General features: G+C 42.1%; 1 protein-coding gene across 1 annotated transcript in view; it reads right to left on the bottom strand.

Annotated features, from left to right (window-relative positions):
• Window positions 1-1,074: 1,074 nt before the first annotated feature.
• The window catches only part of SLC16A14 (solute carrier family 16 member 14), a 36,208-nt gene continuing 12,661 nt past the window's right edge, over window positions 1,075-24,621 (bottom strand). Inside the window, exons 3-5 of the mRNA XM_010370760.2 lie at window positions 15,983-16,126; window positions 11,667-12,644; window positions 1,075-3,635 (exon numbers count right to left, since the gene is read on the bottom strand). Coding sequence (XP_010369062.1) covers window positions 3,484-3,635; window positions 11,667-12,644; window positions 15,983-16,126 — 1,274 coding nt within the window. The 3' untranslated portion in view covers window positions 1,075-3,483. The remainder of the gene's footprint in view (window positions 3,636-11,666; window positions 12,645-15,982; window positions 16,127-24,621) is intronic.

Below are 24,621 nucleotides of genomic sequence, written 5' to 3'. Positions count from 1 at the left end.
TAAACATATTGCTTTATCTTGCCTTTTTTTTTTTTTTTTTTTTCCTCTTGAGACAGAGTCTTGCTCTGTCGCCCAGGCTGGAGTGCAATGGTGCAATCCACCTCCTGGGTTCAAACGATTCTTCTGCCTTAGCCTGCTGAGTAGCTGGGATTACCGGTGCCCACCATCATGCCTAGCTAATTTTTGTATTTTTAATAGAGACGAGGTTTTGCTATGTTGCCCAGGCTGGTCTCGAACTCCTGAGCTCAAAGTGATCCATCCCCCTTGGCCTCCCAAAGTGCTGGGATTACAGGCGTGAGCCACCGCGCCCGGCCTATCTTGCTTTTTTTTTGTTTTTTAAGCACTATATCTTCAGACTGTTTCCAAATTCTACATATAGATCTGCCTTTTTTGTTTAATAATTCTACAAATTCCACTGTATTATTATAGGTCTATACTTTAAAATACTTTATACTGTACTTTAACAGTTATACTATACTTTAACGGTTATCTATTGGTAGACATTTACATTGTTTCCAGTCTTTTATTTTTTTATTTTTTTAAATTTGAGACAGAGTCTTGCTCTGTTGCCAGGCTGGAGTGCAGTGGCGCGATCTCAGCTCACTGCAACCTCCACCTCCCGGGTTCAAGCGATTCCCTTGCCTCAGCCTCCCGAGTAGCTGGGACAACAGGTGCATGCCACCATGCCCCGCTAATTTTTTGTATTTTAGTAGAGACGGGGTTTCACCATATTGGCCAGGATGGTCTCGATCTCCTGATCTCATGAACCGCCTGCACCCAGCCCAGTCTTTTATATAACAAATGATAAACAAAAAATCCTTACATATTAGTCTGTGTTCATATGTAGAAAATGATGTTAGAAATGCAATTGCTGGATTCCAATATGTGTGCATTTTAAATTTAATACTTAGACTCAGCACTTTTCACAATCATTCTAAGTGATTCTGTCCACGTGGTTTGTGAACACACCTAGAGAAATAGTTTTTCAGGGGAAAGAATGAAACAAATAATTACCACCTACATTTTAGGAGTATTCTCTGCGAGGCCAACAAAATAGAAATGTTATACAAAAACTCACTGACCATCTTCAAAGAGGACAACATTTATTTAGTTGTATGTAAATAAAAATTACTTGGATACATGAGGGGAAAATGATGAAGCACATGATATAAATATACAATTAACCTTTTATAATATCTTCAAAGAACGGCAAATAACAAACAGGAAATATTTGCAGTAATTCTTTACAATATTCTCTTTTACTCTGTTGTCAACATGAATACTGCAAGCAGGTCTCTTTTTTTTTGACAATGGGAACTTCTACTCATTTGGTAGAAGTCGCCACTTTCAAAAACATAGTAAGTCAACACACAACTGTACAAACTGAACGTGAGCAAGTCTAACTTAGATGTAATTAAAGTCGAGTCATTGGATAAAAAGTTTATATTGATGATACACAACCAGCAGTGCAAGCATCCAAATACATTGGCTATAGCACCATTTAAAATATTTAACACTGCCTCTTGTTAATTTGATGTTGTCGGAAAATGAAAGTAATGAAGCAATGTAGTTTTTAAAACATATAACATGTGTTTCAATCTAATCATCCTAATTCTATGGCAAATTACATAGAGAGAGATAGAGGAGGGAGCATTGCCTCAGCTTTAAGACTGTCTTTATCAAAATAGAGAGCTGGATTCTTTAACAGCAGCCAAAGCTGTAATGATAACACATAGGTTGTTGTGTTGAACCAAATGGAATATGACATGCAATCTGTTGTCTATAAGAAGGTGCAGGCAATTCCCGAGTCATTGGAGGTAATATTGAGTGTATATATTAACCATGTTTTGTTTCTCCTTTCCATTAGCTGCCTTTTATTATTTTGGTGGTCCTTTCATGATACGACCCCTCCCACTAGACATTAGAGCAGGAAATAATGGAGATGGAACAAAAAGAGAACTTGTCCATTGAATGACTGACTTGTTAACAGCTCAGAAGGGTATGGTTGAGTATAACTGAAACTGCTGGCTACAATTACGCTTGGGGTGACATTGTTTGCTTCCAATTCCTAGTAGCATTCCTGCCTCTAATTGTCAAGGATAATTGAGAATGGGCTGTATTCACTTGAGATAAATTTGACCTAAGACACTGGCAATGATATTCAAGGATTTGTGTGGGTGTGATGATCAAATTGTGAGTAGAAATTTAAATAGATTTAAACTATCTGTAAACAACTAAGGCAGTCAGAAATTTCAAACGATCTGGGAAGAACATTCTACAGTCTGAAAAACGTTTGGCTTAGAAAAATAGACATCTCAGATAAAGAAAGGGCATTATTAGATGTCATGGATCACAGTCATCTTCTGTATGAAATCAATCAAGAGAACTATTTTTAAAACTGTGCCACCCTCAGGCAAATGAACAGTCTATATAACAACATGAGAGTCTAGAGATGGGCTATTTGTTATCACTACTCCAATGTCAGGTGTGGCACAGACGTCTACACTAAGGGCATTCCATTTATTACCCTCACAAATTGATAGTGTTATATTTTGGATTAGCAACATTCCTTGGAGATGATTTAACTATTAACTTTATTTGTCAGTTAGCAATTAGTTCTATATTACATTTTTTGGGCAGAAGAAACTCAGAAAAAAATATTACAGGCCCCAGATCATGTTTATCATCTAAGAGGCCAATGATATGAATAAAAGTGATTGAATTGTAGCCCTTTATTTCATGTTGTGCGTACAAATCCGGCTTCTGCTAAGGAAATCATTAGTGTTATTTCTTTGTTAAGGTTTTGTCTCAAGATTCCATTTATAACTGGATAACAGTGAATTAGGATTAATGGCAAATGTCTTCTTTTAGAGGAGGATTTATGAAGCCCGATCCCTAGCTGCAGAATTCCCTCATAAAAATACAAGCTGTATTTCTTTAATTGTACTAACTTGTATTACCTGTGGAATTAGAACTTGCCTTTGTTTGATTTGAGTAGATCAATAGCTCCCTGTAATAATTACTTTCTGAAATCTAGTCATATTCTTGTGCTTGAAACCCATTTATCTGGAAGCTTTCTGGAAGCACACAGATACTTCGGTTTTGTCTTACAAAGAAGTGGTTGAGTTGAAAAGCTTTTATTCCCTGTGTTTGTTTTCAAAGCTGTATTTAAAAACCTAGTTCCAGTAGATGACAAGAGAATGATTTTGATAAGGGTATTTCTACCAATTATTTACTAGGCTGTCTTTGAACAACACTGTCATCTCTAGAATGTATGTAGTCCTTAATACCTTCCAGCATTACATCTCCCCAAACAGAGAGGCAGTGCTGCTTACAAATGAGGCTGTGACAATGGCATTTACAAATGACAGTGCCAGTTACTGTACAAAATGCTTTCCCACGTCCTGTCATAGGTGCCTCACAGCAACCATGCGAGGTAGGCATGAGTATTACAACGAAACCTACACGGAACATTACATGATACTAAACATGTGCACCATCCATGTATTTTCTTCTGGATTGTTCTATAATTCGAATGCACGGCTGAATAAGTAAAAAGAGTATTCCTATCATGTAAAGCAAACCACATATGTAGAAGGAAAAATCGTATTTTTGCGTGATGTCATAGATCCACCCTACAAAACAAAAAAGAATATAGTCACTGTCATGGAGTTGATACAATAAAAGTCGAGACTATAAAGCAGGCATTTATTGCTGCTATAAATGTTTCTAAAAGAATGTATATGTCATTTCATACCAATAAAATGTTTCATTTATCCATTTCTTTTCCTTTTTTGTTGTTGTTTTTTATATTTTTTGGTTCTCATTTAGCAATTTTTAAGGGTGTGCTATACACCAGTGTTCCCCGGGCCTGGGGAGGGCTGCATTCATAACGCCATTTGGTTGCTTTGGAAGGCATTTGAAGCAATTCCCGGCTGACTCATGGGGAGAAACTTCTGGTTCACTCGAAGGCCCTCACAAGGCCAGTAGTGAAAAGCGAATCCAATGATTTTCTTTTTTCACAAGTGCAAACACAAATTTTTCTAAAACCTACAAAAATGATTCGAAAGTTTTCAGTGTGTATGAAAAGAGGCTGGGCAGAAGACATTTGAACTTTCATTCATTCTGAAGTATTTGAGGGTATACATCTGTTCTAGAAAGAATCAAAATCTTCAGGTGTTATAAAATTCACATTTATAGTCACAAAACTTTAATATTTACATTTATAAAACTCTAAGTTGCCAAAGATACTGCCATAGATGCTGACTAAATTATGTTATTTTCAAATAATAATTTAATAGTATAATTTAACAGTTTAATATAATCATCTTATTAGACATTCTGTAAAATACCACTATATTTCATGAATTCTAAGACACTGATGTGCCATTATGTTATATATCAGTAAAAAATAAATATTCTTGTGAATTCAAATATGACTCAGTATTTCCTCAGGACTTTGTAAAAGGCATTCTAATTTCAGACGTGAAATATGAGAAAAACGTGTCTCAGAATCTATGAAATCTGTTTCCTATATTTCAGTGATTAATTCTAAGAATGGGTCACAAGTCATGGTTCCCACATAGTCAACTACGCAAACTGAGTGGATTGAGCTACACACAAGAGTTTTATTTATGGTAAAAATGCCATTTTTTTCCCTTTTAGTAAGCACATTAGCAAAGACTTAAAATATAAATGATTTAATGGCCAGGCTCAGTGACTCACACCTGTAATCCCAGCACTTTGGGAGATCAAGGCGGGCAGATCACATGAAGCCAGGAGTTCGAGACCAGCCTGGCCAACATGGCAAAACCCCCATCTCTAAAAAATACAAAAATTAGCTGGGTGTGGTGGTACATGTCTGTAATCCCAGCTGCCCAGGAGGCTGAGGCATGAGAACTTTTGAATCCAGGAGGCAGAGGTTGCAGAGGAGCCGAGATCGTGCACTCCAGCCTGGGCAACAGAGCAAGACTCCGTCTCAAAAAATAAAATGAAATAAAAAAAATAAGATTTTATGATCAAACATAGTATTCCGTGGCCACTTTTCAGAAACATCTTTAAAAAAACTAATTGGCAAACGAGTGCATAAATGCAACTTAAACTTCTCCTATCAAGAAATAGCCACAAAAAAGCAACTAGGAAAGGTGTAAACCAGTCCTTCCGACTTCCTGGTTGTTATCTGTATCTCTTTGTTTATTGTATCTAGTGTGTGATGACTATGCCTGGATTATCTATTTACAGGGATCAGTCAAGGCATTCGTAAAGAAAAACAAACAATAGCATACAAATTTATCATGCTTTTTTACAAAAGCAACAAGTTAAAAGGTATGAATTTTGGATCTACTTTAAAAGGAAACCAAGTTTCTGAATTTGTTATTTTATGTAAAAAATAGAAATGAAAAGAAAATCTGACTCTTTAGAAGTGGCTCCGTAAAATGCTCTATCATCTTTTCTTAATCTATAATTGGAGACAAGAGGGACAAAAAAGATTAAACATAATCCAAAAGTAATGCTTCAGCTTCAGAATTGAATGGAAAGGCAATTGACACTGACCTACAAACAAAAACACACCCAACTTCTACTCAGTGTTACCAGTTGGCAACTGTGGACAATTGTGAATTAGGACAAAATGAGCAATTCACTTGCAGATAATGCAGCGTGATCTGTATCAACAGAGTACGTGATGGGAATAACTGTAATCTACAATTTTAAAAAAATCAGTAAATACAAATGAGGTTCCCATAGTCCACTTATCTCCATATGAAAGTTGACCAGGTCATTTTAACGGCTAAATCCTCGCTTTCCACATGATCAAGTGATTGAGAGCAGGAATGATGACTCTAAGTAACAAACACCTGAACGCTTTGTTGCAAATGGCTGAAACAAGTCGAACTATTATTGCTGCTTAACATGGACCTCAGAAATGGGACAAAATCCTACCTGGCTGGAAAATTAAGCTGTATTTCATTCAGACTATTTATTTGCTTTTTGGTGGAAGTGGTTGATTATAAGCTCCAGGTTCTGTGATGTGGCCCCTGCCTAGCTTTCTCCCCTGCTCACCAGCACAAGCCATGCTGAATTTGTTAGCATCTCAAACACATTTCTCTTGGCTCTTTGAACATGTCCTGTTCCCCCTTCCGGGTGGAATTATTATTATTATTATTATTATTATTATTATTATTATTATATTATTATTATTATTTAGGACATAGTCTCACTCTGTCACCCAGGCTGGAGTACAGTGGCACAATCTTGGCTGACTGCAGCCTCCACCCCCTGGGCTGAAGAATTCTCCTGCCTCAGCCTCCTGAGTAGCTGGGATTACAGGCATGTGCCACCACGCCTGGCTAATTTTTGTATTTTTAGTAGAGACAGGGTTTCCCCATGTTGGCAAGGCTGATCTCAAACTCCTGACCTCAGGTAATCCACCCACCTCAGCCTCCCAAAGTGCTGGGATTACAGGCGTGAGCCACCGCACCTGGCCAAATTCATTATTATTATTATTTTTAATGGTCCTTTTTCCTCTAAAAATATAAACATTTGTAAAAGCATCTCCACATGCCCAAGCTTCAAATGTAACTCATGTCAGTTTTTTTTTTTTAAAAAAGCACACCCAACTTTACTGAACAATTTAACATAGCACAAACTGTAGGAGTAGTCCTAACTTTCGTGTTAAGTTAATCCCATAGGTTTTCTCCAATCTACCTTTAGGATTTATTTATAAATAACTCTGGATCCTGCCATCTCCCTTTGGTGCCTGTTTTAATATTTCTGCTAGTTTGAATTCAAACCCAGTCAGATGTAAAGCAGGTCAAGAGAGACAGGACTCTACCAGGAGCTTTGACCCTCAGCACATGTTGACACAACTTTTTCAGAGAGAAGACAGTTCCCCCAAGCTGCCTTTCTCATGCATCCTTCACCACCCCTCCTGGAGGTCTGACCTCAGTTCCTGGATTTGGAACCTGGGATTCTTGGCAACCCAGGATTCTTGGCAACCCTCATCCAAGCACCAATTCAAACCTATAGCTTCAAAGTAAAATCTGGTTCCCTATTAAAGTACATTTTCTTTTCATTTGAGTCTGTCAAATAAGTAATGCTGTTTTTCTTATTAATTAAATAAGGGCCCCAGCTTTTGGTGGAAAACATTGCAAATTATTAAGGTGTTAGATGTTATGTGACTGGAAGAGATGTGTGTGGAATATTGGTCAGTCAAATCTGATGGCTGAGGTTTTCCCATATTATACACTGAAACATCTAGGAAAGCATGTACTACTATTACATAATTTAGTATTTTATTTTATTTTTATTTTGAGACAGAGTCTTGCTCTTGACATCCGGGCTGGAGTGTAGTGGTGTGATCTTGACTCACTGTAACCTCCGTCTCCCAGGTTCAAGCAATTCTACTGCCTCAGCCTCTCACATAGCTGGGATTACAGGTGCCTAATTTTTGTATTTTTGTAGAGATGAGGTTTCACCATGTTGGCCAGGCTGTCTCCAACTCCTGACCTCAGGTGATCCGCCCACCTCAGCCTCTCAAAGTGCTGGGATTACAGGCATGAGCCACCGCACCCGGCCTATATTATATCTTTAAAGGCATTGAACAAAACGCCCAACAATATTATAAATAAATTAGATCAAGAAGTCCATGCTGCTGAATGACATGGTTGAAATGTCTGTTCAATATCTCTGTACATTCTTGAAACTTTTTTTTTTAAAAAAAGGAAATGTGAACAGTAATTTTCCTTGCAGCAAACCCAGCTAAGCAATAATTTCTAGTGCACTTCGAATTTCTAGCAAGAGTATAATGTGGTCATTTAGTCACTCATATTGCCAGTCACTCTGAGCCTACAGTGCACATAAATGGTGGCTTGCATCTCATTGCAATGTTGGCTCCTTGGTCTGGAAAGTTAATAATGAAACATCATGCAGGTAGCCAACGAATGTTGTTCATCATTCCTTAGTGCATGAATTCAATGGAAGATGAAGAAACCAACAAATGCAAATAAAGAAAGTCCCCTTTAGCTTGCTGGCCTAGACAGGCACATCCGAATGTTGATTTTGGGGTTTCCATAGCACCATATGATACGCATCACAGAAGGCTCCCAACCATTAACACAACGATTTCTGTCATCCATGGTGGATCCCATTCCTAGGGAGGAACCTCGAAGCAGTCAAGAGATAAGACCTGATGACTGAGGGTTGGGTGTAACTCCCTGTCCCCTACTTGTCATTCCTCTCTCTTCCACTCAAGAAAGCTCACTAGAATGCAGATGAATGGACAGCACAGGACCACAGGGATGGGATAAGGAAACTATCCTGGCAAACTCTGGTGCTTTGACTAACACTGATCTCGAGAGTTACTCAGGCCACACCTCACAGTTGTGTTGGGACGCTACCACTGAAATCTGATGGATCAAGACAAAACAACCCGAGCCTGCCCATTAGAAGAAAGTACCCCTGGATCATGCAAAGAACCATCAGTGACAGAGTCCATTTATACATACAATGTATCTGAAGGACCTCCAATAAGAGGGCAGAGGAGCAACTACTAGGTCCCCATACCTCCAATGGATATTTAACATCTCTAGCAGGCACCATTGGCTGACTGATTGAACTGCCAATCCCAATTCTTTTCTCCTTTCCTTCCTCTAGTGCAGAGGCTGGAAAGCAAAATACTCCATTCACAGCTCCCCTTGAAGCTTGAACTAGCTGTGTGATATAGTTCTGGCCAATCAGATGTAAGTGGAATTCTGATGGGACTGAGCCTTTCCCCCCTTCTTTCTCCCTGCTATAAATGATGATGCAGTGGCTGGAGATACAGCAACCATTATGTCACCATGAGGCAGTTAACATGAGGAAAGGGCCAAGAGGATCTCTGAGACATTGCCCCAACATCCTCCAGTCCCTGAACTCTATATTTCTGGTTATGTGACAGAAATATGCTTAAACCATTATTGTCAGGACATTATAATCAAATGCATTCTGACCTGACAGAGAATTTTACATAATGAGATCAGTGAGCAATTTTAGACCTTTCAACTGCCAATATAGTTTGCTCCGTTGCTGTAGCCATTTTCACTTAAAAATGCTGCATCTGCATCTCTGTGCATAGGCAGACGCCAGGAGCAGCTTGCTCCAGGAGGAGCCCTATATGTAGCCCTGGGGATTCCTAAGGGGACTCTTGTACCTTAAACCTTCAGTCAGCCGACTGCCGGTGTTGTCTGCTGCATAGGCAAAAATCTATGATTTCTTGAACTTTAGATTTCAAGGGGATTTAAAAGCGTGTTTGTTGGCACAAGCTCTCTGCCAGTGAGGGTCTTAAGGGAGGAGGTGACTTTATGACTTATAGAAAGACTGGGAAAAAAGGGGCAGGGAGGGCTTTGTCCTGTACCCATGGGATTCCTTCACCCACTGGGGAGAGATACTCCTGCCAGAGGATATGAGAATAAAGAGCCTGTAGGGCCCAGACAGGAGGGTGCTTGGGGGTGGCTGGGGGAGGGGACATCTGAACAGGTGAGGCTCCACTGGGTTAGCTCGAGGCTCTGCACAAAACCTCTAGCAGCTCTGACAATCACTACCAGCCCTGGCTGACTGGCTGAGGGCCACCACCAGAGAGCACCTTTGTATTGGCATTCTGCCCCAGCCTTTGCCATGCTATGCAGACTCCTATCTCCAGTTCTTGGACAGAAGATAGACCTTGTTATCTTCACCCAGCAGCTGGTGTCTTGGGGCATGAGTCTACCCGCCCAAACCTGACTTGCCTTTCCACAAAGGCACTGGCCCAGACACAAGATTCCCTGATGCCCAAGGCTTCTGGTATGCCCGAATAGCAAGTTCTCTGGTGAATTTGCCTCTTGTAAATGAAGGGAATACATGACAGAGATCGTATCCTAGATGTTGCCAGCTAGTGGCCTTCAGGCCTGTGGTAGGCAGAATGCTCCTATCCCTAATTTCTCGACCCCATGAATATGTGACCTAATTAGGGCAAAAGGGGCATTGCAGGTGTGATTAATTTAGGACCCCCGGGCTGGGGAGATGATCCTGGATCATCTCCCCAGGTGAGCCCAGTGTAATCATAGGCACCCTTATAAGTGAAAGGAGGTGGCCGGGCATGGTGGCTCACGCCTGTAATCCCAGCACTTCAGGGGGCCGAGGCAGGAGGGATCGCAAGGTCAGGAGTTCGAGACTAGCCTGGCCAATATGGTGAAACCCCATCTCTACTAAAAATACAAAAAAATTTAGCTAGGCGTGGTGGCACACGCCTGTAATCCCAACTACTCAGGAGGCTGAGGCAGGAGACTTGCTTAAACCCAGAAGGTGGAGGTTGCAGTGAGCTGAGATCATGCCACTGCACTCCAGCTTGGGTGACAGAGGGAGACTCTGTCTCAAAAATAAAGGGTGAAAGGAGGTGGCAGGAAGTCCGAATCAGAGAGAGGTGGGAAGACGTTACACTGCTGGCTTAGAAGATGGAGCAAGAGGGTACATGCCAAAGAATGAAAGTGGCCTCCAGATGCTGGAAAAGACAAGGAAACAAATTCCCCCCTAAAGCCTCAAGAAGGGATTCAGCTCTGCTGACATCCAGAACAGTAAGATAATAAATCTGTATTTGTGTGTGTGTGTGTGCGCTTGTGTGTATGCATGCATGTGTGTGTGTCTGTGTGGAGATGGGGTCTCACTGTATTGGCCAGGCTGGTCTGGAACTCCTGGGCTCAAGTGATCCTCCTGCCTCGGCCTCCCAAAGTACTGGAATTACAGGTGTGAGCTACCACGTCTGGCCAATCTGTATTGTTTTAAGTCACCATAAGTTTCTGGCAACTTATTACAGCAACAATAGGAAGCGAATGTAGGGCTGGATTGAGTCCATGGATGTGTTCTGTTGCACCTGCCACATGGTGTTTTAGAAATCTGTTAGTGCTACCTAACAGTACAGATTCTTAACTTCCCTTTGGGGAGAAACAATACCCAGAAGATCTGGCAACAATTCTGAGTATTTCTTGGTGACAGAAATCAGCTGGAACTGCCCAGAGGCCACCTTCTTCAAATGGGTAAGGAGCCCGGCAGTATTCCATCAACCCATCCACTTTATTTCCTCACTCTACCAGCCTGACTGCCTTATCATGTGGATAGGATCAAAAGTTCATCTACATTTCATCTACATTCTACATAAAAGAATGGCCTTGGCCGGGCACAGTGGCTCATGCCTGTAATCCCAGCACTTTGGGAGGCTGAGGCGGGTGGATCACTCGAGGTCAGAAGTTCGAGGCCAGCCTGGCCAACATGGTGAAACCCCATCTCTACCAAAAACATAAAAAATTAGCCGGGCGTGGTGGTCTGCACCTGTAATTCCAGCTACTTGGGAGGCTGAGGCAGGTGAATCTCTTGAACCTGGGAGGCAGAGGTTGCAGTGAGCTGAGATCACACCACTGCACTCCAGTTGGGGTGATAGAACGAGACTCCGACTCAAAAAAAAAAGAAAGAAAGAAAGAAAAAAGAAAGGAAAAGAATAGCCTTTAACTTGCTCAAATGTATAAATGAGAAATTAGGGGGCAGGAATGGGAAGATAAAAAGAACATGTGCACAAATGGAAACCTTCTTATCTTGGACTTTATAACATAACACACCGTATCTACATGCACTCTGAGCTCTTAAAACCTCACAGAGTTTACCTGCAAAAGGTGGTCCCAGCAACGCAGAGATGCCATTAGCACAGATGATGATGCCGTAGGCATTGGCCAGGTGTTCGATGCCAACCAAGTCTTCAGTCACTACGGGCATTAGGGAGAAATAACCACTGGAAAACCCTATCAGTGCGCAGATGACCGCCAGGCCAGCGTACGTGTGCATCAACGGCAGAATAAAAATACTGAGGACAAGGGTGAAGTTGGCCAACAGGAAGACGTTCCAAACACTGATGCAAGGTAAGTCAGCTATGACGCCCAGGATCACTTTTCCGAAGATGTGAACTATTGCTATAATTGACGTCAGAGGGAAAATGTCGTTTTGCTCCGATAAGTTATACAAATTGACTATTTCTGGGAGGTGAATGAAGGGGATGACAAAGCTGCTGTATGCAAACAAAGCCCAGAAAATAAAGGCTACAAACATTCGATTTGTAAATAGAGAGGCTGTCCCAAAGTAGCCAGAGTACCAGTCCTCGAAGCCCTTCCTGACTCTCATGGTGAGCCAGCTGACCGTCTTCAGAATCCGGAGAGCCCACATGTTCTTCCTGTGCCCGGCCCGATCGGGGCACTCCTGGGCTTGCAGGTCGCCGAGGGTCTCCTCGTTCCCGGGCCCACCATCCTTCTCTTCTGTTCTTCCCTGCTGTCCAGCTGACTTCACAGATTCCGTGGAGTGCGCCGGCAGGACGCGCAGATCTTTCTCTCCTGGGTCGTTTGGGTTTCTCCCAGGAGAGAGGGGCCTCATGAGCGCCCCACACACACACAGGTTTAAGGAAACGGCACCTTGGATCAGCATGGCATTCCTCCAGCCGTACTCTGCGCACAGGTACTTCAGCAGCACAGTCATCAGGAACGTACCGAATCCGGTTCCCGTGGTGCTGAGGCCCTGGGCGAGGGCGCGTCTCTTCTGGAAATACCTGCCCACCATGACCACCGCTGGCAGGTAGGCCATCCCGCTGCCCAGGCCTGCACAGGCCAACAGGGGAAGAAAAGACACAGGGCAACGTCAGTGGCCATATCCAGAATTTGCAGCAAAGATCACTTGCATTTCCTTAATTAGCATCTATTTACGCTTTTTTATTTCTGACAAAGCTGTAACAGTGATTATTTAAAAAGCAGCTCCCAGGGATAAGCGGCAGAAAGACCCTCCAGCCAAGCAGGTTTCTAGCCCGCCATTTTTCCCAACAGGCTTTGCGGCACAAGTTCCTCCAATAACAAAATGGAGCCGCATTCTCACATCAGAAAAATATAAGCTTCAGGCAGGCAAGACAATGTATTTTCACCACTGGTATGCCCAGGACTGCCCAGAACAGATAGCATGTGCTTAGCAAGTTGCTGGGAGAATGAATGGCTTCTCTGAGGATCTCTGCCGTCTTAAGCCTCCCCTGATTGCACTATGTGTCCAGAGACCCCAACCTGGCTCCTTAGTCTCAGCAAAAGGAGTGTTTATTTCCTCACCTATAACACAAAAACCCCAGTGCTAGCCCTATTCATTGGACGATTATAGGGAAGAGTTTCTAATGTACTCAGGGAAAATATCTGACTTTTTTTTTTCTTTGAGACAGGGACTCACTCTGTTGCCCAGGCTGGAATGCAGTGGTGCAATCACAGCTCATGGCATCCTCGAACTCCGCAGGCTCAGATGATCATCCCATCTCAGTCTCCCAAGTAGCTGGGACTATCACCGCGTGTGGCTATTTTTTGTATTTTTTGTAGACACGTGGTTTCACCATGTTGCCCAAGCTGGTCTCAAACACCTTGGCTCATGCGATTCACCTGCTTTGGACTCTCAAAGTGCTGGGATTACAGGTGTGAGCCACCGCTCCTGGCCAACATCTGACACTTTTAAAGAACCGTTTTCATCAGAGGAATATGTTCTAGTGATCTATTGCACAATATGGTGACTGTACTTAGTAATAATGTATATTTTTCAAATTGCTAAATGTAGATTTTCAATGTTCTCATCACAAGTATGTGAGGTGATGGATATGTCAATTAGCCTTATTCAATCATTGTACAATATATACATGTATCAGAACATCACATTTGACTCCACAAATATTTACCATCATCAATTATGACTAAAATAGAAATACTAAAAATGTATTATGTATAATGAGGGAAAAAAAGAACTGTTATCAGGTCCTTCAATCAATGGTTTTTAAACTATGCTTCAGAGGATACAGAAGTGCTTTATGTGTGTATGTGTATAGATATATATTACAAGAAGCAACTTGGGATTTATATGGACAGTAGGTTATTATGTTCACTTTCTCCTCCTATCAAAAGATACATACTTAAACTTACATGTTTTTTTATATGTGTGTGCGTGTATATATATATATATAATCACATTTACCTATTAGCTAACATTTACTGAGCACTTTGCTTAGTGCTTTATACAAATTATGTCATTTAGTGGTTTCAACAACCATGTAAACTAAGCTCTTCATTATACCCATTTTGCAGATAAGGAAACTGAGGTGTAAGTAGGTTAAATAACTTGCCCAAAGTCACACAGACAATAGCAATGAAAAAAGAAAAGCCAGAATTCCAAGCTAACTTTTAACTCTTATGCTAACACATTCATTGTAGCTCTGTACTCAAAAAGAATGTCAAACTGGGCTGGGCGCGGTGGCTCAAGCCTGTAATCCCAGCACTTTGGGAGGCCGAGACGGGCCGATCACGAGGTCAGGAGATGGAGACCATCCTGGCTAACCCGGTGAAACCCCGTCTCTACTAAAAAATACAAAAAACTAGCCCGGCGAGGTGGCGGGCGCCTGTAGTCCCAGCTACTCGGGAGGCTGAGGCAGGAGAATGGCGTAAACCCGGGAGGCAGAGCTTGCAATGAGCTGAGATCCGGCCACTGCACTCCAACCTGGGTGACAGAGCGAGACTCCATCTCAAAAAAAAAAAAAAAAAGAATGTCAAACTGGAGATTCAGTTTATTTAAAATGCAATTGTACAAGTAATTACTCATCTGTGTGAATCACACTACCTGTTGATAAAGGAAATTGTGGCTGGGAATATATTTTGCATAATGGATATGCAGATTGTGGTACCTGGCAGCCAATATTAACCTCTTCACGGGGGAATGACAACCTAACTGTACTCTAGATTTGCTTCTTAGTCTCTACATATATGTGTGGTTTATGCTATTTTATGAATTTGAACAGGGTTAAAAGAGTAAATGATTATAAGGCCGGGTGCTGTGGCTCATGCCTGTAATCCCAGCACTTTGGGAGGCCGAGGCGGGCGGATCACCTGAGGTCGGGAGTTTGAGACCAGCCTGACCAACATGGAGAAACCCCGTCTCTACTGAAAATACAAAATTAGCTGGGCATGGTGGTGCATGCCTGTAATCCCAGCTACCTGGGAGACAGAGGCGGGAGAATTGCTTGAACCCAGGAGGTGGAGGTTGCAGTGAGCCGAGATTGTGCCATCACACTCCAGCCTGGGCAACAAGAGCAAAACTCTGTCTCAAAAAAAAAAAAAGAGCAAGTGATTATTAAAGAGTAAATGAATGTTATTGATTTCCTTAGTCTTTGTTTTTTTAATGTTTACTTATCTATTTATGTTTTTTTCTTTTCTAGTTTCACACAGGAGGCTTTATTATCATTATTTTTATTGAGACAGAGTCTTACTTGGTCAACCAGGCTGGAGTGCAGTGGCGAAATCTTGGCTCACAGCAACCTGTGCCTCCTGGGTTAAAACTATTCTCATACCTTAGCCTGCTGAGGAGCTGGGATTACAGGCATGTGCCACCACACTTGGCCAATTTTTTTTTTTTTTTTTTTGTATTTTTAGTAGAGACGGGGCTTCACCATGTTGGCCAGGCTGGTCTTGAACTCCTGGCCTCAAGTGATCTGCCCGCCTTGGCCTTCCAAAGTGTTGGGATTACAGGCATGAGGTACTGCCCCTGGCCTATTATTTAGTTTATTTCCCACACCACACCGATGTAATTTCCTTAATCTTTGGTCTATTCACCTAAGTCAACATTACTGCCTTCCTTTTCCTGTCCCTCACTGGAGATAGCACTGACATTTAGAACCAGGCATGGAAATATAATTTGATTCTATTAGGGAGGCCAAGTATTGTTGCTGGGTGGGCTTCCCCCACTTAAGGCATATTAAAATGTAATGTTAAAATGTATTTCCTGGAGTGTAGGGAGGGGTTGGGGTGAAGTGGGGTAGAGGAAACAGAACAGAATGTTTTAATGTGTCTCTTTTCTCCACAATTAAATCCATTGCCAAGATGTCTTATAAAACATTTAAAATCGAGTTTAGAAAAAGCCACATGCTTACCAGCTGCCACTCCAAAAGTAATGAAGAGATAATGCACGTTTGCAGCGTAGGCACTCAACACCCAGCCCAGGGAATTGACGAGCCCTCCAATGATCGCAGTCTGGCGGCACCCACAGGTGTTAATGAACAAGCCGATGAAAGGGCCTGTCACAGAGCATTGGAAAAGGAATTGACTAAAGGCGCTTCAGTTTCATTCTTTCTCATAAATCTTCATGTGAAGACAAATAGTAAAATGTTACTAGAGCTGTTAAATGAAACAAAAAGCCCCCATTGCTTTATATGCCAAACATTTTTAGCATGCAAAGATGATTTTAAGTAATTTCCTCAGAGAGCAAAGGTTCTAGGTTTTCAAGAAAGGCAGACCTGAAATAAATAGACATTTATTCTTTCATCTACAACAAAACCAGTGGTCTAGGAGCTATCTCTAGCCTGTGGATGCATTTTGTCGATCCCATACAAAGTCTAAAAAATGTCTGGAATTAGTTGCTGATGTTTAAAACTTAAGAGTATTCACAAAAAGTCCAGTGGCAACACAGACTACCTTCCCACAGGACCAAATTTAGTTGGAGCTGTGCGGTGGCTGAGCCCGTTTGACTGGGACAGACGCTTTCCAGTTTGCTGCAGTCTCTGTCCTTCCCTCTGGTCTTAAACCTGGCCTCACTTACATTATTTCTTTGGCTTCTTTCAAAATAAAAAAAAAATTTCAGTTTTTGACTAAAATAGAAATACTAAAAATGTATTATGTATAATGAGCGAAAAAAAGAACTGTTATCAGGTCCTTCAATCAATGGTTTTTAAACTGTGCTTCAAAGATACAGAAGTGCTTTGTGTGTGTGTGTATAGATATACATTACAAGAAGCAACTTGGGGATTTATATGGACAGAAGGTTATTATGTTCGCCTTCTCCTTCTATTGAAAGATATATACTTAAGCTTATATGTTTTATATATATATATATATAACCATATTTATCTATTAGCTAACATTTACTGAGCACTTTGCTAAGTGCTTTATACAAATTGTGTCATTTAATGGTTTCAACAACCATGTAAACTAAGCTGTCTTCATTATACCCATTTTGCAGATAAGGAAACTGAGACCAAAAGGGAGTACAGGAAGGGAACCTTCAGAACTCCTGTGCTTCAGGCAGAAAACTAATAGCCTGTTTTCATGAGGATACCCAGATTGAAACCAAGCTGAAAAGAACTAGTTGTCATCACTTCATACAGACTCCCATCCCTGCTGGTGTGCACAGTCTGACCAGACCTATCAGGCTATGGAGATTCGGGAATCCATTTCCATTGTGTAAGTTGTGACAACACTCACAAGAGCACAGTATTTTATGAAATGCATTCTGATTGTTTCCTTTACGCTGACTTTCTAGTTTTGTTCTGTTTTCTTGTTTTTGTTTTTGTTTTGATACAGGGTCTCACTGTGTCACCCAAGCTAGAGTTCAGTGGTGTGATCACGGCTCAGTGCAGCCTTGACCTCCCTGGGATCAAGTGATCCTCCCATCTCAGCCTTCTGAGTAGCTGGACCTACAGGCTTGTGCTATCATGGCCTCATAATTTTGTATTTTTTATAGAGATAGGGCTTCTCTGTGTTGTTCAGGCTGGTCTAGAATTTCTAGGCTCAAGCGATCTGTCTGCCTTGGCCTCCCAAAGTGCTGGGATTACAGGCTTGAGCCATGGCACCTGGCTGACTTTCTAGTTCTTAATTGTCAACCTTCTTTGTTCTCTTCCTGATTTTGTGGTAATTTCTGATGTCACTGGAACTGAATGCTTATCCTGTGATCAATGATTCCTAGTTCAAATAGGAATCCAGATTTATATGAGCTAGTATTCAATATTCAGTAAGATGGCATATTTTAATCATCATCGTATTTTTGATCATTACTTTACAAAGTTATGAAACTTTATATGCAGATGAACTATGTTAAAAACTTGTTTAACTCTAAAGAACTTCCCTTTTGGCTTAAACTAAAAGTTTCCTTTAAAGTTCTAACTATATTCATGTGTATATTTGGGTAGAGTCTGCTAATGAGTTTTTTTGTCTAGTGGTTTTTTTTTTTTTTTTTTTTTTTTTTTGAGAAGGAGTCTTGCTCTGTCGCCCGCGACTGAAGTGCAGTGGCCGGATCTCAGCTCACTGCAAGCTCCGCCTCCCGGGTTTACACCATTCTCCTGCCTCAGCCTCCCGAGTAGCTGGGACTACAGGCGCCCACCACCTCGCCCGGCTAGTTTTTTGTATTTTTAGTAGACGGGGTTTCACCGGGTTAGCCAGGATGGTCTCGATCTTCTGACCTCGTGATCCGCCCGTCTCGGCCTCCCAAAGTGCTGGGATTACAGGCTTGAGCCACCGCTCCCGGCTGTCTAGTGGTTTTGTGGTTGCCTAATCCTAAAAACTATGAAGGTAAAGACTTATTAATTTAACTCTGTTGCATTACAGGAAATAATTCAGTAAATTAACTTCTTAGACTAGACTTTATATATATATATATATATATATTTTTTTTTTTTTTTTTTTTTTGAGACGGAGTCTCGCTCTGTCGCCCAGGCTGGAGTGTAGTGGCGCGATCTCGGCTCACTGCAAGCTCCGCTCCCCAGGTTCACGCCATTCTCCTGCCTCAGCCTCCCGTGTAGCTGGGACTACAGGCACCCGCCACCACGCCCGGCTAATTTTTTTTTTGTATTTTTAGTAGAGACGGGGTTTCACCGTGTTAGCCAGGATGGTCTTGATCTCCTGACCTCGTGATCCACCCGTCTCAGCCTCCCAAAGTGCTGGGATTACAGGCGTGAGCCACCGCGCCCGGCCTAGACTTAATATATTAAACATACTTTATATAAATGTTATTTGTTATTAAATATGCACATTATAGAAATAATATATAAAATAAATTCATTGATAAAAAATCTGATGGAATGACTGGGGTTAAATGAAATTCACATACCATAAGTTAGACATACTTGTTTGATTTCTTTACACATTTTTATTTTTGTTTTTTTAAACCCATGGTTACTTGACTACGCCTAGCTTGGATGAGTGGGTAAAAAAGAGAAAAATGCATGACTTGTCAGTTTGCTGTTTATAGCCCTTTGAAAGGTCAGCAGATCACAGTTCAGTAGCACAATCATGTTTTCCACTTCACAGAAAGGGCCCAGAAGCAAATTTTTCTGAGGTGCTTTATGAAACATTACATGACAAAGGCGTTTGAGAAAAAAGAAAAAAAAAAGGAGAAAATTCCAAACTCAGTGCAAATATTCATGTCTGGAGGAATTTATAAATTAAAAAAAGTATAACTATTTTACTGCTAAAAACATTAACTAAACAGCCAGACACTGTTATCAACTCAATCAACTCTCACATGCTGGGGCTTCAGTCATTTATGTTTTGCAGATGAGCATAGCGAGACCCAGAAATGCTGTGACTTCTCTATGGTTATAAAATATATGTACATTAAAAAAAAAAAAAACCCAAGCTCTTTGACTCTCAGTTCCCTCCCTCCCTCCCTCCCTTCCTCCCTTCCTTCCTTCCTTCCTTCCTTCCTTCCTTCCTTCTTTCCTTCTTTCCTTCCTTCCTTTCCTTCCTTTCCTTCCTTTCTTTTTCCTTCTTTCTTTTCTCTCTCTCTCTCTCTTTATTCCTTTCTTTCCTTTCTTTTCTTTCTTTCTTTCTTTTTTGAGATGGAGTTTCACTCTTGTTGCCCAGGCTGGAATGCAATGGCACCATTTTGGCTTACTGTAACCTCTGCCTGCTGGGTTCAAGTGATTCTCCTACTTCAGCCTTCTGAGTAGCTGGGATTACAGGTGCTTGCCACCATGCCCAGCTAATTTTATTTTTTTTTGAGACGGAGTTTTGCTCTTTTTGCCCAGGCTGGAGTGCAATGGCGCGACCTCTGCTCACCGCAACCTCCGCCTCCTGGGTTCGAGTGATTCTCCTGCCCCAGCCTCCCGAGTAGCTGGGATTACAGGCGTGCATGCACCACCACCCTCGCTAATTTTGTATTTTTACTAGAGACGGGGTTTCTCCATGTTGGTCAGGCTGGTCTTGAACTCCCGACCTCAGGTGATCCACGTGCCTCAGCCTCCCAAAGTGCTGGGATTACAGGCATGAGCCACTGCGCCCGGCCATTTTTTTGTATTTTTAATAGAGACGGGGGTTTCTCCATGTTGGCCAGGCTAGTCTCGAACTCCTGACCTCAGGTGATCCACCCGCCTCAGCCTCCAAAAGTGCTGGAATTACAGGCATGAGCCACTGCGCCAGCTCAATTTCATTTTCTACACATTGTTTACTGATGGTTCACTAGCATTGCCAAAATCAAACCATTTCAAGAAAATAAAAGAAGTTCCCACACAATCTAAGGAGAAGGGGGAATCATACAATTGAGATACAATTCTTTGACCATGACTCACACTTTTATAGAGTAATTCAGTGTTTTGGGATGAGATTATCCAGATTATCTGACTTTTTCATTTTCAGAAGGAATCTGAATCTTGGACCATTTCCCACTGTAATAAAGTGTCCCAACCGGGTGTGGTGGTTCACACCTGTCATCTTAGTACTTTGGGAGGCTGAGGCGGGTGGATCATGAGTACAGGAGTTCAAGACCAGCCTGGAACTACAAAAATTAGCCAGGTGCAGTGGCGGGCGCCTGTAATCCCAGCTACTCGTGAGGCTGAGGCAGGAGAATCGCTTGAACCTGGGCAGCAGAGGTTGCAGTGAGCTGAGATCGTGCCACTGCACTCCAGCCTGGATGACAGAGTGAGACTTCATCTCAAACAAAAAGTGTCCCATTGCTGTGGGGAACACCCTCAGGAAGTTATATTTTATTCACCCATCCTGGCAGCTGATGGGGGGAAAAAGCACCGGTGAAGAGAGGAGCAATCACAGGTGAGCCTTGGCAGTGCTCGGGGATGGAAGTAGGTAATTCTTTGAACTCCAGGTCTCTTAGGGTAACCCCTCACCAGAGTAAAGAGTTAGGAGCCTCTAAATCAATGACTGTCTGCCTTAGCTGAACAGTGGTGTCGCTAAGGAGCTTAAAATAAATCCTGATACTTGGAGCCCATCCCAGGTGCAGCCTGAGCACGGGGTGGGGAGCGTAAAGCTCCCCAGGTGGATCTGATGTGCAATCAAGATTGACACTCACTGCTCTAAAGTGATTTAGCAAGTAATTTCTTGTGTAGCCTGTGGATTCCCCCAACGATAAGGCATCCACCAAGAATTATTCAGAGAGCAATCATCACAAAAGCTGCTGTAGACACTGTCAAAGGAAAATACAAACTTGGCACCCCAATTCACTCTGCCAAAAGAAAAATATTAAGCTGAAAGCTGACTCATGCAAGCAACTGCCTTTCCTTTTATTCTTAAGCAGATAGCCACAGAGAAAGGGTTATATAGCTCCACAGGTAGCTACTCTATGTTCACCTTATTTTATGTAAAAGTGCCAATTTACTGAGTGTGAGATGAATACAAAATTGATGACTCCCTGACCTGCACCTTTTCTCTTGCAACACGTGGATTACTGTACCCTTCCTTTCCCCTCCAGCCCACTTTTCCCCTTTAAATAATGACATCCTCAAAATCACCTTTGGAGAGAGGCACAGGTAACAGACTGTTTCTGTGATTCTATGTTTATTTCTTTCGGGCATGTCCCTAATCTTGGCAAAATAAACTTCCGGGTTGATTGAGACCAGTCTCAGATATTTTTTGGTTTACAATACAAATGAGGTGGTTACATTTTATTAAAGGTTGGGACCCTTCTGCAGGACAGGGGCAAATCCATGCCACTCATTGGGCTGAGGCAGGAGAATAACTTGAACCCAGGAGGCAGAGGTTGCAGTGAGCCGAGATCTTGTCACTGCGCTCCAGCCTGGGTGACAGAGCAAGACTCCGTCTCAAAAATAAAAAGAAGGAAACAATGTATATTTATTACATTTGCCGTATGTAAACCACTGCCCAAGACAGAGGACTTTCAACTACTGTCATGTAAATCATGGATTTTTTGGCTGGGCCCAGTGGCTCATGCCTATAATCCCAGAACTTTGGGAGGCTGAGGCGGGCAGATCACGAAGTCAGGAGATTGAGACCATCCTGGCTAACAAGGTGAAACACCGTCTCTACTAAAAATACAAAAAATTAGCTGGGCATGGTGGTGGGCGCCTATAGTCCGGCTACTCAGGAGGCTGAGGCGGGAGAATGGTGTAAACCCGGGAGGTGGAGATTGCAGTGAGCCGAGATCATACCACTGCACTCCAGCCTGGGTGACACAGTGAGACTCCGTCTCAAAAAAAAAAAAAAAAAGGAAGGAAACGATGCATATTTATTGAATTTGCCATATGCAAACCACTGCCCAAGAGAGAGGACTTTCAACTGCTGTCATATAAATCATGGATTTTTTGGCTGGGCCCAATGGCTAATGCCTGTAATCCCAGAACTTTGGGAGGCTGAGGCGGGCGGATCAGGAGGTCAGGAGATCGAGACCATCCTGGCTAACATGGTGAAACCCCGTCTCCACTAAAAATATAAAAAATTAGTCGGGTGTGGGGTCGGGTGCCTATAGTCCCAGCTATTCGGGAGGCTGATGCAGGAGAATGGTGTGAACCCGGGAGGCGGAGGTTGAAGTGAGTTGAAATAGCATCACTGCACTCCAGCCTGGATGACAGAGCAAGACTCCTTCTCAGAAAAAAAAACAAAAAACAAAAAACAAAAAACCAAGGACCTTTTTAAATTTAAGAGGTAGCCCAAATGTGCTTACAATGATTAGTACATAAAAACCATTTGTATTATTCATTTCAAGTATGTTTTCAGTTCTCATTTGATGTAATGGCAGGCAGTGTCATAGTAGACACAATTTTGGAGTCCCATGGACCAGGTTTAAAGCCAGCCCTACACTTACTGGCTGCTAAACCTTCAGTAAGTTACTTAATGTCTCTGAGTGTTGCATATTCTTATTCTGTAAGATACAGACAATGGTCTGTCCTCCAGTGTTGCAGGATCAAATGAGATCATGTACATTAACATGCATTTGGCATGCAGTAAGTGCTCAATAAAGGAGAGCTGTTACTGTTGGTTTCTGGCTTGAAAAGTTTCCCTGAGGTTGCTCAACAAATCTGCAGCCACCCTGTACCAGGAGGCTTGGGATAATGAACAATAATTTTAGGTAAATAGATAGAATAAAAGACCTTTCATTTATATAACTATGAGGCCTGCTGTGTTATGATTTCTGAGACTCAGAGCAAAAAATGTTTATCTGGCAGGCAGCTTTCCCTGTAGAAAGATTAGTCTAAAATCTGAAATTCCACAGTCTGGAATTCGGGGACTCTCACACAAAATTCTGAACACACAGTTACCTCTCAATTAAATTAAGTGTGACCATCACATTTCACCATGAGTTAGGGATTCTTATTTTGGGAATCATCTTTAAAACCATATCCGATCATTTCAGGACTGGTTTCTGTTGCTTATTTCCATAGGACTTATGAAACATAATATCTAAGATGAACTTAGTGGATGGTTTGGAAAATATTGGGACATTTCATATCCTCACCTTCTTCTGAGTCTTTTTTTGACATTACTGCGTGCGTACACTTCCAAGATTAAATCTACATGTGTTTTGTTTTACCCCTTACAAATATATTTTTAAAAAGGAGCTGGATTTTAAGCGTTATAGAAACACAGTTTTCCTTTACTAAGAAAGTAGAATTACAACTGACGTAAAACTTGAACATGCCCGACGCTGAAATAAACCTATCTGCATGTTTCCTATGACCAATAGTCCTAGTTTAACAAAACAAATGCAGATTTGAAGAAGTCAGTTCAATAATGTTACAGACAAAAATGATTTATGCCACACAACTCGAGAAATAACACTTTGTCCTTGTTGTCTATCATTAGGACTACCATTGTAACTAATATTGGTTGTTTTTTTGTTTGTTTTTGTTTTTGAGACAGAGTCTTACTCTGTTGCCCAGGCTGGAGTGCAGTGGCACCATCTTGGCTCACTGCAACCTCTGCCTCCTGGGTTCAAGCAATTCTCCTACCTCAGCCTCCCCAGTAGGTGGGACTACAGGCATTTGCCACCATGCCTGGCTCATTTTTTATATGTTTAGTAGAGGCGAGGTTTCACCATGTTGGCCAGGCTGGTCTCGAATTCCTGACTTCAGGTGATCCACCCGCCTCAGCCTCCCAAAGTGCTGGAATTATAGATGTGAACCACCATGCCTGGCCTTCATATTGTTTGTATTATCAAAAATAACATTGCTTGGCCGGGTGCGGCGGCTCACACCTGTAATCCCAGCACTTTGGGAGGCCGAGGCAGGTGGATTACGAGGTCAGGAGATCAAGACCATCCTGGCTAACACAGTGAAACCCCGTCTCTACTAAAGAATACAAAAAATTAGCCAGGCATAGTGGCGAGCGCCTATAGTCCCAGCTACTTGGGAGGCTGAGGCAGGAGAAAGGCGTGAACCCAGGAGGCGGAGGTTGCAGTGAGCCAAGATTGTGCCACTGCACTCCAGCCTGGGTGACAGAGCAAGACTCTGTCTCAAAAACAAAACAAAACAAAACAAAACAAAACAAAACAACACAAAACAAAACAAAACAACATTGCTCACACCTGTAATCCCAGCACTTTGAGAGGCTGAGG

The sequence above is a fragment of the Rhinopithecus roxellana genome, chromosome 14 (assembly GCF_007565055.1).
Source record: "Rhinopithecus roxellana isolate Shanxi Qingling chromosome 14, ASM756505v1, whole genome shotgun sequence".
Classification (NCBI taxonomy): domain Eukaryota; kingdom Metazoa; phylum Chordata; class Mammalia; order Primates; family Cercopithecidae; genus Rhinopithecus; species Rhinopithecus roxellana.
The sequence above is the reverse complement of the archived record's forward strand: the minus strand, read 5'-3'. Positions and strand labels throughout refer to the sequence as shown.